Below are 14,109 nucleotides of genomic sequence, written 5' to 3' on the forward strand. Positions count from 1 at the left end.
GGTATGGGGGACCACTCACTGCGCACGTGCGATGTATGATAATCTGGAGCCAGCTGAGAGGTAAGGCGCATTAAGTGGCCCCTTCTCCCCAACTCTTGTGTGAAATTCCCCTACCCCGTCGTTGTGCGCCTGCACGGCGCGGCACACCTCCTTCCAAAGCTGGGAATGTCTTAGTGTTGATCACGAATATTCGAATTTCGCGAATATTTCGAATATAGTGATATATATTTGTAATTTCCAATTATTTTTTTTTAAATCAGTACACATGATCCCTCCTTGCTTCTAGCTTGTGGGCCAATGAGAAGGCTGCAGTATATTTGACTTTAGGAGTAGTGTTGTTTTCAAATTTTTCAACTTACAACTATTAGACAAAGAAGAATATTCGAAAAAACGAAGTTATAGCAATATAGCGAATATTCGAAAAAAACGAATATAGAACAATTTAGCTAATATAGTGCTATAATCTTTTTTTTTTATAGTTGTAATTTTTTTCCAATCTGAACTTCAGATGCAACTATTAGACAAAGAAGATTATAGCACTATATTTGCTAAATTGCTCTATATTTGTTTTTTTTCAAATATTCGCTATATTGCTATATATTCTTGTTTTAATATATTATGAATATTCGAAAAAACGAAGTTATAGCAATTTAGCTAATATAGTGCTATCATCTTCTTTGTCTAATAGTTGTAAGTTGAAAAATTTGCATTATGAAAATTCGCATATTACACTATCATTTCCTTGACGATTTTTCGAGCAAAAAAATCGTAGAATATAACGAATATTCGAATTTGCGAATATTCTACAAAATGTTCGCGAAATATCGCAAATTTGAATATGACCCCTGCCGCTCATCACTAAACGTTATGTCCGGTGCGACCGTGTCACAACAGGAAGTAACGAGGGTAGGGAAATTTCACGGGTAGGGAAATTTGTTAGAACACCTGCCCTTATCAAGACAGACAATGTCGGTCTTGATATACGATGCTCCACCAAAAGATGCACTTAATGTATAACAAGGCACATGCCTCATCTTAAATTAAGCACATTCTCAGACAGTCTGTGGGTCTGGAAAGAAGTCTACACCAGCTTCTAGCTGATGAAGATTTTAGTCATCATTTATGCCATGAAACTGGTGTAAATTATGACAAATCTGCCGGGCCTGATGGCCCCACTCACACCACGCTCAAATTACACCCCCTTTTTGGAATGTGGTATGGGTGGTGGTGAAGAGCCATTTGCACAAAAATGCTTGAGCAAATGGCATTTAAAAGGTTGCACATCCGAGGTTTGCAACTTTTTACTGCCAGTTTTGGGGGGGTGATACATTTTCCCCTTTGTGCCTACATACTGCTCCTGTGCACAAAGCTCTTCAGCAAATCAGGTTTCCATTTATCGCTCCTAGGAAGGCCCAGACCCGATGACTTTGATGTATTAACTAGACTCAATGGAATATTTGTGTTTAATATCCAGCGAGTACAAGTGAATCCATTCTTACATAGACGAGAGACAGAGATTAAAAAATAAATATATATATATACTGTATGCTGTACAGTACAGTGTGTTGTCTGTATTAACTCTTACCATAACTCTCTACAGCAGCTGGCACGAGCTGATATGTTTTTCCAGCTTTATAAATGTCCTCTCCATACAGTGAGACGGCATCAGCTTCTTTTTGCTGAATGGATAAAGCAGAGAGGAATATGAAGTTATTGATGAGAGCCAAATTAATGTAGTAAAGTAACAATGAAACTGCACAGAGGAATAAGAACTTTGGCAGATACTGTTAAATAGTCCTATTGTTTTCCCTGAGGTGTCTGAAAACCACTCATTTATTCAGCTCCTAAAAATCCAATAGTATAAGTTATAACTGTTGTCAGACACCAATTATTGTATGTCTCTGGGCCTGGGCCCCGGATGTACTGCCTTCTAATGAAAATACAAGATGACTACTGACCAGGACGCACTACAGGAGCTGAAGGACCGGTGATGGCATCACAGTCAGGTGATCTGTGCTAGAGGCAGAGCTTGGTGGTGGAGAAGGACCTGTGATGATGTCACTCTCGTTTGATCAGTTAGGGAGAGCTCGGAGCTACGCTGTGAAGAGGAGAACTAGTGGAGAAGACCCTGACTGTGATGGCTTCTGTGACATCAGGAGAGGTAAGTGAGGGGATAGAGTCAGTGTGGAAGCCAGAGGAATGCTAGGAGTTGTAGTTCTCCTTTCTTACACCACCTCCCATACGGGGCCATATGCATTGTGGCTTGGGCCTCAGATCTTTTAAGATCCTAGCAACACCCCTGCCCCTCAGTATGTACTTTTTTTTTCTGCATCTTTCTAATGTATATGTTCTATAATAAAATACAGTTAGAATTTGTATTTGTTTTCAGTGACATCGAATTTAAAGGGGTTGTTGTCCTCAGGATAGGTAATCCGTATCTGATTCTGGTGGTCTCACTCCTGGTACCCCCAAGATTAGCTGCTTGAAGAGGCTGTGGCTCTCCAGTAAGCTCTGCAGCCTCCTTGCAGCTTATCATAGGCCAATGACGTCATGTTCATCAGTCACGTGACCTAGACGCAGAACAGTCCCATTCACTTGAAAGGAACTGAGCTGTGATACCAAGCACAGCCCATATGCAGTGGACGGCGCTGTGCTTGGCAAGTTGCAAAAAACTGCGGCCTCCTCAAACAGCTGATCAGAAGAGTTCCCAGGAGTTGGACCTCCACCGATCATATACTAATGATCTATCCTGAGGATAGGTCATCAGTTAGAACACTCAGAAAACCTGTTTAATATATATGACATGCTAACCTGAATCAGTTTCATGCAATCTTCGCGGCTCACAGCAGAGACACACTGAATTGGTGGAGACAGCGTCTTGTTTTTGAATGCTATGGCCATATCTCCGCATTTCCAGATTTCTTCTGTACTAAAGCTGCACCAACGCAGGGACTTTGGTAACTCTGAAATATATAGATTGTAGACAGGTCATAGGTTTCTTTTACAGGACTGCAGTGCTGATGTCATGTTGACAGCATGTGACCACTGCAGCAATCATTGGCTTCAGAGGTCCACTGTTGAGGCCAGTTATTGCTGCAGTGGCCACATGTTGACATGACGTGAGCACTGCAGACCTATAATCAAAGACCAGTGGAGAGGCCCTGAAGAGCAGTTCTGGTGGCCAATTCAACAGGTAGGCAAAGCTTTATTTGCACCATTCCCTGCCTGCGCTTCACTTTTTGCTAATCTCGGACAACTCCTTTAGGACATCTAAGAAAAATCAAAAGAGGCTTTATGTAATTGCTCAATATTTGAGAACCTGTATTCTAATCAGGGGCAGACAGGATTTTGTCATCAGCATGGACACAGGCATAGGCACATTCTTGCATGCATCCATGCACAGATACTCACACAGGGGCACATGCAAACATATACACTTGCCAGTCACACTTGCACCTATAAAAGTGCCCAATACCACAGTGTATGTAATTATATAAAATTAATATGAGTCCTTGAATACAAGCCATACAAATATGCATCAATGAGGTTGCAGATTCTGGGCCAATATGAATTATGAATGACATTGTCCTTACTGTCACGGTCACAGTCTATTCCTGTCATTGCTTGAAGAAACTCATCTCCGAGCCAGGACTGATAAGTCTGGTTAGAGATCAGCCTGAGCTCTGTTGTGGCGTCTCTGAACAGTAAGTTCTTGCCTTCGTAAGCAGCAGAGTCAAACATCTTGAAGCTGGGGTTTTGGGTTTGCTATATAAAACATAGAAGAACTGCATATTATATTACAACATTCAGGAAGGTGATATCTTAGTTTGCGTTCCTCATTGTGTGCATACAATGAGTTTTCACATGACATTGAATGTTAAGTCTATGAAAAATCCTTTGTAGGTCAGTCTGAGATCAATACAATCCTGCTAGAAATGCAATGATGTAGAAGCAGAAATGCACCCAGTAACCTTTGTAGAACAAAGGCCCATCACTAATAACTTACAGATATTTTTTCTTTCTGTACTTTGTGTTTTTGGCTACATTTCTATTGATCTAGCTTGCCATTCAAAGATGCTTTAATGTGCATGTATGAATTCTCTATGAGGTCACTGGCTACACTGGGCTTTTACTTGTAGTCTGACATCTATTCTCTATTTGCAGCTTTGTAAATACCTGGGATTGTTTCATGAAGACATATAAAGGTGTTTGTGTGGGGAGGAGATCCCTGCTTGGGACCTGTCTCCATTAGCCAAATTAGAACTGCTGTATACGGATGCTCTTAGTCTGGCGACCCCATCTCAGACAGCTATTTATTTCAATGGCGAACATGTAATACATTTCAATGGCGAACATGTAATACCGGTAGGGGAAAGGATCGGCCAATCAGAGTTCCCGCAACTATAGCAGCTTTATACATCGGGGTAATGAGAAATCCATGGTGGAGGCCATTTAAAAATTGTATTGAAGCTCACTTCAGTTCTTAGAAATTATCCAAACTTCCTCCCTGCACCTTTGGTACATAATATACAACACATAAACATTTCATTTATGGAGATATCACAACAGTGGAGCTACTTTGGCCACTGTAGAGGTGTCACTGCTGCCCTGCTGCATTACTAAGACGATTGCAGTGCACAATCTACACATTTAACAGGAGCAGTAGATCCCGAGATAGAGATATAAGCTGTATGAATCTCTTTAAAGCCTACTTACACTTTGCTTTAAACACTAAAGGGGGGATTGTACCTTGTACTACAGTTTTCTGGCATACAAAAGTCAAAACCTGTAGTGCAACTGCCATTTGGCACCTAAAAGTTTACAAAAAGTGGCCAGGGCATAGGCAGGAGGAGGTGGGCCTCCACAGCCTGACTCATGTAACAGAGTGTGCCACAGGAAACTGGCACACCTTAAACCAGTTATCTATACCAGCTTACTTGCTGGAGTAGATTTTGTTTTCGATTACCTCAGAATCATAATTCTGGCACACTATGCCCCAGCGTGGCTTGCTATCAAGACTGGCATAAGACACCAGTTCTAATACATTCCTTCTTAAATTTCTGCTAGCCTTCGACCACATACCTGCATTATTTTTTATGTCTGACCCATCCTGTCTGATGACAAAGATGACTGGAATATCACTTCTTGTACTAATAAAGGCACACAGCTATTACGTCTGCTACATTTATGGAGAGCTGATACAGGAAGCACCTCTAGTGATTGACAGCTTGGTATAATACAGCCTAATGAGTCTACTTGTCACTGGTTTGACATTTCAAACATTTATCCGCCTAATGTCCAACATTGGGTACAGTAATATTAGTAAATTAGATTTCAGTTCATCTGGGCATCAGATATAATGTATGTACAATGTATATGTACCTTTCTAAAAGTGCATGCAGCAGTATTTTTCCCATCAACACAACGGACACCTCGATGGAACCCAACAGAGTCCATTATAAGTCACATACAACTGATCCAGCAGAGCGTTATGGCCTCAATACAGGTGTGTACAGAGCCTTGGGGTACTTTCACACTAGCATTAATATTTACCGTTATTGAGATCCGTTATTGAGTCATAGGGTCTCAATGCCAGAAAAAAAACCCTTCCGTTTTGTCCCCATTCATTGTCAATGGGGACAAAACGTAAATGAACAGAACGGAATGCTCCAAAAGGCATTCCGTTCCGTTCTCATACCGGAGAGAAAACCACAGCATGCTGCAGTCTGCTTTCCGTCCTGGGATGCAGAGCAAGACGAATCCGTCATGACCTCCAATGCAAATCAATGGGGACGGATCCGTTTTCTCTGACACAATAGAAAACGGATCCGTCCCCCATTGACTGTCAATGTAGCTTATGGCGGATCCGTCTTGGCTATGTTAAAAATAATACAACCGGATTCTCCATCTTGTCAGCATCTGTTTTCATGAATTATAGTGTAATTGCTGGTAAAGAAAATCTGTTCAGGATTACTTTTTAGAACCAGAAGAATTGTGAAAGTGGTTGTCTTATACCTTCCTCCATTACTCATCTTGATAAAACCAAGATTGCAGTATCTGTTCTTGACTATCCGGACCTACCTGTCCTTCATGTAGCATCTTGTAAATAAGCGATCCATCCATGTCAGATCTTACTACCACAGCATTAGCCGGTACCCGGGCCAGGTTGCACCTTTTCCATTCAGTGACCTCTGCATGGGTCCCATCCCGGCACAGCAGCTGATAATCTGAGGACAGGATATCCTTTGGCCAAGAATCTGAATTTTTTCCTAAATTAGGTGCATAAAATAGGATTCATTTGTATGTATGCAATGCTACAAATTTGATGTTTTCTTCATAAATGAATATTATACTTTATCTAGTCACTTGTGCTTAGTGTTGAGCGAGCATGCTTGGCCGAATACCAGTTCGGCTTGAGCATCGCTATGCTCTGCACATAGCGGTACTCGGCCTAGTACCGCATGTGGTCAAGCGGAATGCTCAAGTCTCCTTCCCGCACGTTTTGCGGCTGCTAAGCAGCCAATAAGCGTGCAGGTAAGTACTGCCCTCACTGTAATGTCAGTAGCCATGTTGGGTACTGGTATTACAGTGATTGGCTGGCTGGAATGCGTATATAGCACCCAATGACTCGTGTTCGGCTCATTTAAAGTCAGGAAGAGCTGAACATAGGAAGGGACAGAGAGTGTAGGGAGTGCAATTGAATATTATTTTTGTACAAAAATGTTTCAGAGACCCAAAAGTCCTTTTAAGGACTATTGTGTGTGACAGCAGCAATATATATTTTTAGTGCATCCTGTACAAAATACTGTGTAATAGGACACTGCGGACAGTTAAATTATTCGCGCCACATCTCCTGTGTAAATTATGCGCATCCCTAAAATATCAGCGACATCCAGTGCACACCGTAGACGGTGTCCGCTGCGGACAGTTAAATTATCAGCGCCACATCTCCTGTTTAAAGTGTGCACATCCAGTGCACTTTTTCTGTAGACAGTGACCTTACCAGGGCCACATCTGCTCTGTAACTTGTGCGCTTAAAAAAAATTGGCCGCAGTTCTGAAAATCAACAAAACCAAATATTTTTGCTGAACTTGCACTTTATATACAAGTAAATATATAGGAAAGAATGTTTCCTAACAATTTTTCCTCTAAAATCGATTTCATCTTCGGTTTTGTGCGTATTGTCAGTCTGTAAAAGTGGCGTACTAATCGGACAACATCATTCCCAACAGCGACCTGGGAGTCCAAGATGCATCCAGGCATTCTCCCCATGCTGTTTCCATCAATTTCTGGTTCTTTTCCTATGAACCAGACACCCTCCCCTCTTCAGAGCAGGGAGTGCCTGGTTTAATGCTCGGGTTTTCCCATTGACTTCCATTATTCTCGGACTAAGACAAATGGATAACCATTCAGGTGACTAACGACAGTCGCACTTTAGCAATTTAAACAATGACAGACCAACATTGTCATGCAAAGATTGTCCAGTACAAATTTGTTCGCATGTGATCGTTTACTCACTTAATCGAAAATCATTCACTGTGTTTAGACATCAATGATTTCCATAAAACACGCCTGTTTTACATCATCCACATCCTCAAAAGAGCACACGATGTACCTTATGTACCTTTACATTATCACAATGCAGTAACGACAAACGATAGATGGATTTATTTGCTTTCATTAACAATTTTTCAAAGTGTTTTCAGTACAGTCATTCAATCGCTACATACATTTACACTACACGACTACTGTCCAACATGGAACATTAGCGTTCGAATCGTAAGGGTTATCTACTTGTCTAAAAGAGCCATTAATCTGAACATTCACACAAAGAGCTAAGTCACATTCCACACGTTAAGCTACATTCACATGACATGAAAAGTGGCCGTGTGCCGGCCGTTTTAGTATTGTCCGTTACACGGACGTTTTTAGAACCAAAGTCTTTGGGGCTATTGGGTCTACAGGTCCTTCCAGATCCCTCCAGTGAAGAACGAGTGTCAGCACATTCAAATAGATGAGGTGATTTTTTTTTCATACTTAACAAAATTTGTGCCGCTATGGGGTGGGAACTTTATTTATACTGGGGGCACTATTGGGGGCTTTTTTGTACTAGGGGAACCCTATTGGGGGGTATATACAGGGGGCACTATTGAGGGTATATTATATACTGGGGTACTGTGGGGGGTATTTTATATACTGGGGCTACTATGGTGGGCATTATAGACACTGGGGTCACTTCAGGGGGGCCATTTTAGATACTGGAGGCACTGTGGGGGTGTACTGAGGTTGCTGCAGGGGGTGGCTTACTGAAATGCTAAACAGCCATTAAAAATTGACAAACGGGCAGTAAATGGATGTACACATGGATGCAGATGCCATTCTAAGAAACAGACGTTAAAAACGGTCCCTTTAAATTGTATGGGGGCTGTCGGTTGTAAAAACTGACAAAATAGAACATGTTTTATTTTTTTACATCAGTTTTTCACTGGTTACAAAAAAAAACAATGCTGTGTGAATATCACCATAGACTGCCATTGTTCTTAAAACGGAAGTGTGACGGCAGTTAAAAAAAGACAGTTGCACAGCCATTTTTTACTGTTGTGCAAATGTAACCTATGGTGTAGACAGCCTCCTGAAGGATAATGAGTTAGGGTCCGTTCACACGTCCGTAGTGTATTGCGTATCCGCAATATACCCGGCCGCCACCCCCATAGAAATGCCTATTCTTGTCCGCAATTGCAGACAAGAATAGGACATGTTCTATTTTTTTCTGTAACCGCGGACTGAAAGATCGGCGGCGCGCTCTGGAAATTCAGATGCGGACAGCACACTGTGTGCTGTGCGCATCCATTCCTGCCCCATAGAGAATTAATGGGTCTGAACCCATTCTGCAATTTGCGGAACGGATGCGGACCCATTCTGCGGACGTGTGAATGTACCCTTAACCAGCCATTTTCCCTTTCACCATGCATCCCAGGTTAATCACCCTCCCTAATTCCAATCTCACTGATTACAGTAAGCACAATAATGTCACCAAGGTATATCGAACTAATCTCTATAGCCCCTATGTATCATGAATAAATTAAAACATAACTTTTAATACAGATTTCTAAGATAAAGAGATATTGAAACAAACAAAAATGAATTCCCTTATTGATAATAACGATATAAAATCAAGTATACAATTGTTCACAGGTGCTCTTAGGTACCAGATAAGGATAACCCAATTGTCCTACCGCCTCCAGACAATTAAGGTCAATATTCCAGTGGCAGGTCCAGTCCCTCTTCTTAATGTAACTGGACATCCAGTATGGGTACTTTAGAATATAGGCTAAAATAAGGAAACTGTTTTGTCCCTGTGATGCCCTACAGGGGGTGCTACAACAGCCCTAAAGACCTAATTAGAGCACCCACTCTGACAAGGATAACCCCATCCGGAACCTGTCCCTTCAATAGATAGCCCTAGTTTGCCCTAATTACATTTCCCTACATTCATGTTAGTGTCTTAGTCACTGGCCCTTGAATGGGGTATTTAAACTACTTTCTAGTTCTCTATTTGCTGTATATATTGATGTTTGTTCACTGTTATTTTCCCCTGAGGAGCAGTTCTGTGAAACATGCATGTAGGGAAATGTTATTAGGGCATCCCCCACACTCTGGAACTCGCTACCCCAACACATCAGACCCTCACCTACAGTGGAATCCTTCAAAAGAAACCTGAAAACCCATCTCTTCAGACAAGCCTACATCCAGTGACCCTGCTGCTTCTATACCGCCATGACCAACTTCACCCTCACCTACTGTGTCCTTCTCCCATACCATGTAGATTGTAAGCCCTCACGGGCAGGGCCCTCTTTCCTTTTGTACCAGTCTGTAACTCGTCTTGATTATGCTTAGTACAATTGTCTGTATTATGTATGTGCACCCCTTATCATATGTACAGCGCTATGGAATGAATGGCGCTTTAATAATGAATAATAATAATAGGGCATTATTTTGTTTGTTTCAATATCTCTTTATCTTATAAATCTGCATTAAAAGTTATGTTTTAATTTATTAATGATACATAGGGGCTGTTACCTATAGAGATTAGTTTAATCACCCTCCCTCCCTTCTTCGAAGTGATACCTGGTAACTCCCCATTACCGATTTAATAAAAAAGTCTGCCGAGTGAACCTCAGAGTCTCCTACTAGTGTAGCTAGCTTCCTTCACCTGCTCCTTGGACTCTGGTTGACCACCCACCATACCAGCTACCATTTTACACCAGTTTTAAAATAGACATACCATCTGAATTGTCCAGGACTGTGCTGTGCTTTACAAAAGCCACATCCCCTCCATCCACAAGACACCTGGAAAAGCGAATGATTATTATTATTATTCATTATTAAAGTGCCATTCATTCCATAGCGCTGTACATATGATAAGGGGTGCACATACATAATACAGACAATTGCACCAAGCATGAACAAGACGTGTTACATACTGGTACAGAAGGAGTGAGAGCCCTGCCTGTGAGGGCTTACAATCTACATGGTATGGGAGAAGGACACAGTAGGAGAATGATACAGAGAATTCCATTGTCTTTAGTAAATATTCCAATTCAGATCTGCAAAATGGGTCATCTCTACTAATAATGCCAGAGATTGCCCATTTTGTAGCTATAACCCACAGAACTAACATAGAGCTCATTAGAACAATTATTTTATATCAGTAACATCAGGAGGTTGAGGACATTTCCAACCAAATCTCACAAAACGTAAAGGCGTATTAAAAAAATAGATGTTTTTGAATGTAATGAAATGGCATACAGTGTTTAAATATAGAAAGGAAAGGTCTCGGAAGCAATGGAGATCCTCTAAACTTCATCTTTATTGATCATGAATAAACAGCGGACGCAGCCACTTGGTACACGGAATACAGACGTTGACGCGTTTCGGGTACTGGACCCTTAATCATAACAGTGTTGCACAGTGTGACCCCACTATTTAAAGGAGTTTGGTGCCCATCCCTCCAAAATTCTAGGGGGGGAGCCACTAACTCCATTGGTTGTCACGCTGTGCATCACACGCTTCTTTCAACACACTAATCACATGTATCATTGGTTGCACACTGTGCTGGAGCTCTCAATCCAATTTAACCCCTAGGGTGCTATGATCCCTTCTTGCAGAACAAATACAGGGAAAGGAGAGAAACCGCACAGTGTGAACAGCATAATCCATACAACAGATAAAAACATACATTTCAAAAACAAAAAATGGCCTAATACCTTCCAGTGGATTGCAGATTAGAAAGAATGCATATATACTTTATTTTCAGATTGATACTAGAGCAAAAGTAACGACAGTTATTATTTTTGTAACAATTTACATTGCTGTTGACTGTACATCAGTAAATTACAAGTATGGTGTATTTCACACCGTGCGGGGGCTCCCAATCCAATTCAATCCCCAGGAATTGTGTTACCATGCTTCTAAGCGGATACAGGGAAAGGAAAGAAAACCGCACAGTGTGAACAATACACTTTATACAACAGATGAAGACATGGATAAGAACCGATGTAACCCAAAGTCCTCAGATGGATTGCAGATTTGGAAAGATTCCATGCATATAGATTTCAGATTCATACTGCGGCCAAAAATTAACAGTGGTTATTCTTATTTTGATATTTATTTTTGTTACTGATAGATATACATCAGTTCTTTTTTCAGATTCAAGCCAGTTGGAACTCTGGTATTGAGTCTGAATATCCAGAAGCCAATTTCAAATGGATTGCGGCAGACGTTATAGCACTTTATCCGTCTATCCCCCACGAGGTCGCCCTGCTGGCCATGGAGTATCATCTCCATAGATACACGGGATTGAGTTCCAGCTACATAGATTATGTTTGTGAGGTCACAGCATTTTTATTGACCCATAATTATTTCATGTTCGATGGTGTGCACTACCTACAGACCCGTGGAGTGTCAATGGGGGCTAAATTCTCGCCTTCATTGGTGAATTTGACAATGGCGTATTGGGAAGAGAAATTCATTTACAGCTTGGATAATCCATTCGGGCCTGGATTGGTCTGGTACGGCAGATACATCGATGACCTGCTCATGGTTTGGGCGGGCGATGTATCTGCCGTCCCAGACCTTCAGGTCTATCTCAATGCCAATGACTACAACTTGCGCTTTACATGTACAGTAAGTGAATCCCATATTAATTTTCTTGACTTGACACTCCATGGTAGTCCAGGAGAGGTGGTTCACACTCAAACATATAGGAAGGATGTAGCTGGAAACTCGATCTTGAATGCTAGGAGTCACCACCCTTTACATACCATCAGGGCGATACCCGTGAGGGAATATATACGTACTGCAAGAAATTGCAGTTCACCAGAGCGTTTAGAAGAGGAATTCGGCAAGGTAGATAAAAGGCTAAAAGCCAGAAAGTATCCGGACTGGATGATACAAAGTGGCAGAAATATTGCGCTACGAAAGGATAGACATGAAATGCTTTTTGGAAAGGCAAGAGACGGCAACCAACCTAATATCTCTGTTGGGAGTGTGAGGGTACATGGAGACAGGGACCAGGACAACACCCCTATTTTATCTTTAACATATAGTAGGGAATTTTATAAAATCAGCTCCACAATTAAGCAATGTTTACCCATCCTATATGATGATGAGATCCTATATAATGCCTTAAAATCAGGTTGTAAAATTGTTCCTAGGAAAGCTACTACGTTGTCCTGCTCACTGTCTCCGTCTCTCTTCACTTCCAACAGAATGGGAGCCAATTTTAAATCAAGCTGGCTCAACTATAAGGGTTTCTCAAGATGTGAAGGCAATCCATGCAAAACCTGCGATTATGTGATCCCCATACAGTCATTTGACAAGTCTGACCATTCCTGCAGCTTTCCCATCCGAAGTTACATCAATTGTAACACTGCAGGCGTGGTCTATGTCATCCGGTGCACTGACTGTGATTTAATGTATATCGGGAGCACGATTCGTAAATTTAAGATTCGACTCCTGGAGCATCTAAATTACATCAACAACCCGAATGCTCTGAACATCTCCAATGCAGCGAGACATTTTATACAAATGCATGCTCGTCAGGTCAAGACCTTCAATGCTATTGATAGAGTCTTTGCACCTAGGAGGGGGGGTGATCATCGTAAAAAACTCCTTCTACGGGAGGCGTTCTGGATATTCAGACTCAATACCAGAGTTCCAACTGGCTTGAATCTGAAAAAAGAACTGATGTATATCTATCAGTAACAAAAATAAATATCAAAATAAGAATAACCACTGTTAATTTTTGGCCGCAGTATGAATCTGAAATCTATATGCATGGAATCTTTCCAAATCTGCAATCCATCTGAGGACTTTGGGTTACATCGGTTCTTATCCATGTCTTCATCTGTTGTATAAAGTGTATTGTTCACACTGTGCGGTTTTCTTTCCTTTCCCTGTATCCGCTTAGAAGCATGGTAACACAATTCCTGGGGATTGAATTGGATTGGGAGCCCCCGCACGGTGTGAAATACACCATACTTGTAATTTACTGATGTACAGTCAACAGCAATGTAAATTGTTACAAAAATAATAACTGTCGTTACTTTTGCTCTAGTATCAATCTGAAAATAAAGTATATATGCATTCTTTCTAATCTGCAATCCACTGGAAGGTATTAGGCCATTTTTTGTTTTTGAAATGTATGTTTTTATCTGTTGTATGGATTATGCTGTTCACACTGTGCGGTTTCTCTCCTTTCCCTGTATTTGTTCTGCAAGAAGGGATCATAGCACCCTAGGGGTTAAATTGGATTGAGAGCTCCAGCACAGTGTGCAACCAATGATACATGTGATTAGTGTGTTGAAAGAAGGGTGTGATGCACAGCGTGACAACCAATGGAGTTAGTGGCTCCCCCCTAGAATTTAGGAGGGATGGGCACCAAACTCCTTTAAATAGTGGGGTCACACTGTGCAACACTGTTACGATTAAGGGTCCAGTACCCGAAACGCGTCAACGTCTGTATTCCGTGTACCAAGTGGCTGCGTCCGCTGTTTATTCATGATCAATAAAGATGAAGTTTAGAGGATCTCCATTGCATCCGAGACC

The 14,109-nt window shown here is 41.4% G+C and overlaps 1 protein-coding gene across 1 annotated transcript in view; it reads right to left on the reverse strand.

Annotated features, from left to right (window-relative positions):
* The window catches only part of LOC122936187 (melanotransferrin-like), a 141,778-nt gene that overhangs the window by 51,425 nt on the left and 76,244 nt on the right, over positions 1 to 14,109 (reverse strand). The window contains exons 6-10 of the mRNA XM_044292268.1: positions 10,286 to 10,350; positions 6,082 to 6,269; positions 3,594 to 3,765; positions 2,812 to 2,963; positions 1,586 to 1,679 (exon numbers count right to left, since the gene is read on the reverse strand). Coding sequence (XP_044148203.1) covers positions 1,586 to 1,679; positions 2,812 to 2,963; positions 3,594 to 3,765; positions 6,082 to 6,269; positions 10,286 to 10,350 — 671 coding nt within the window. The remainder of the gene's footprint in view (positions 1 to 1,585; positions 1,680 to 2,811; positions 2,964 to 3,593; positions 3,766 to 6,081; positions 6,270 to 10,285; positions 10,351 to 14,109) is intronic.

Source organism: Bufo gargarizans, chromosome 4 (genome assembly GCF_014858855.1).
Source record: "Bufo gargarizans isolate SCDJY-AF-19 chromosome 4, ASM1485885v1, whole genome shotgun sequence".
Lineage (NCBI taxonomy): Eukaryota > Metazoa > Chordata > Amphibia > Anura > Bufonidae > Bufo > Bufo gargarizans.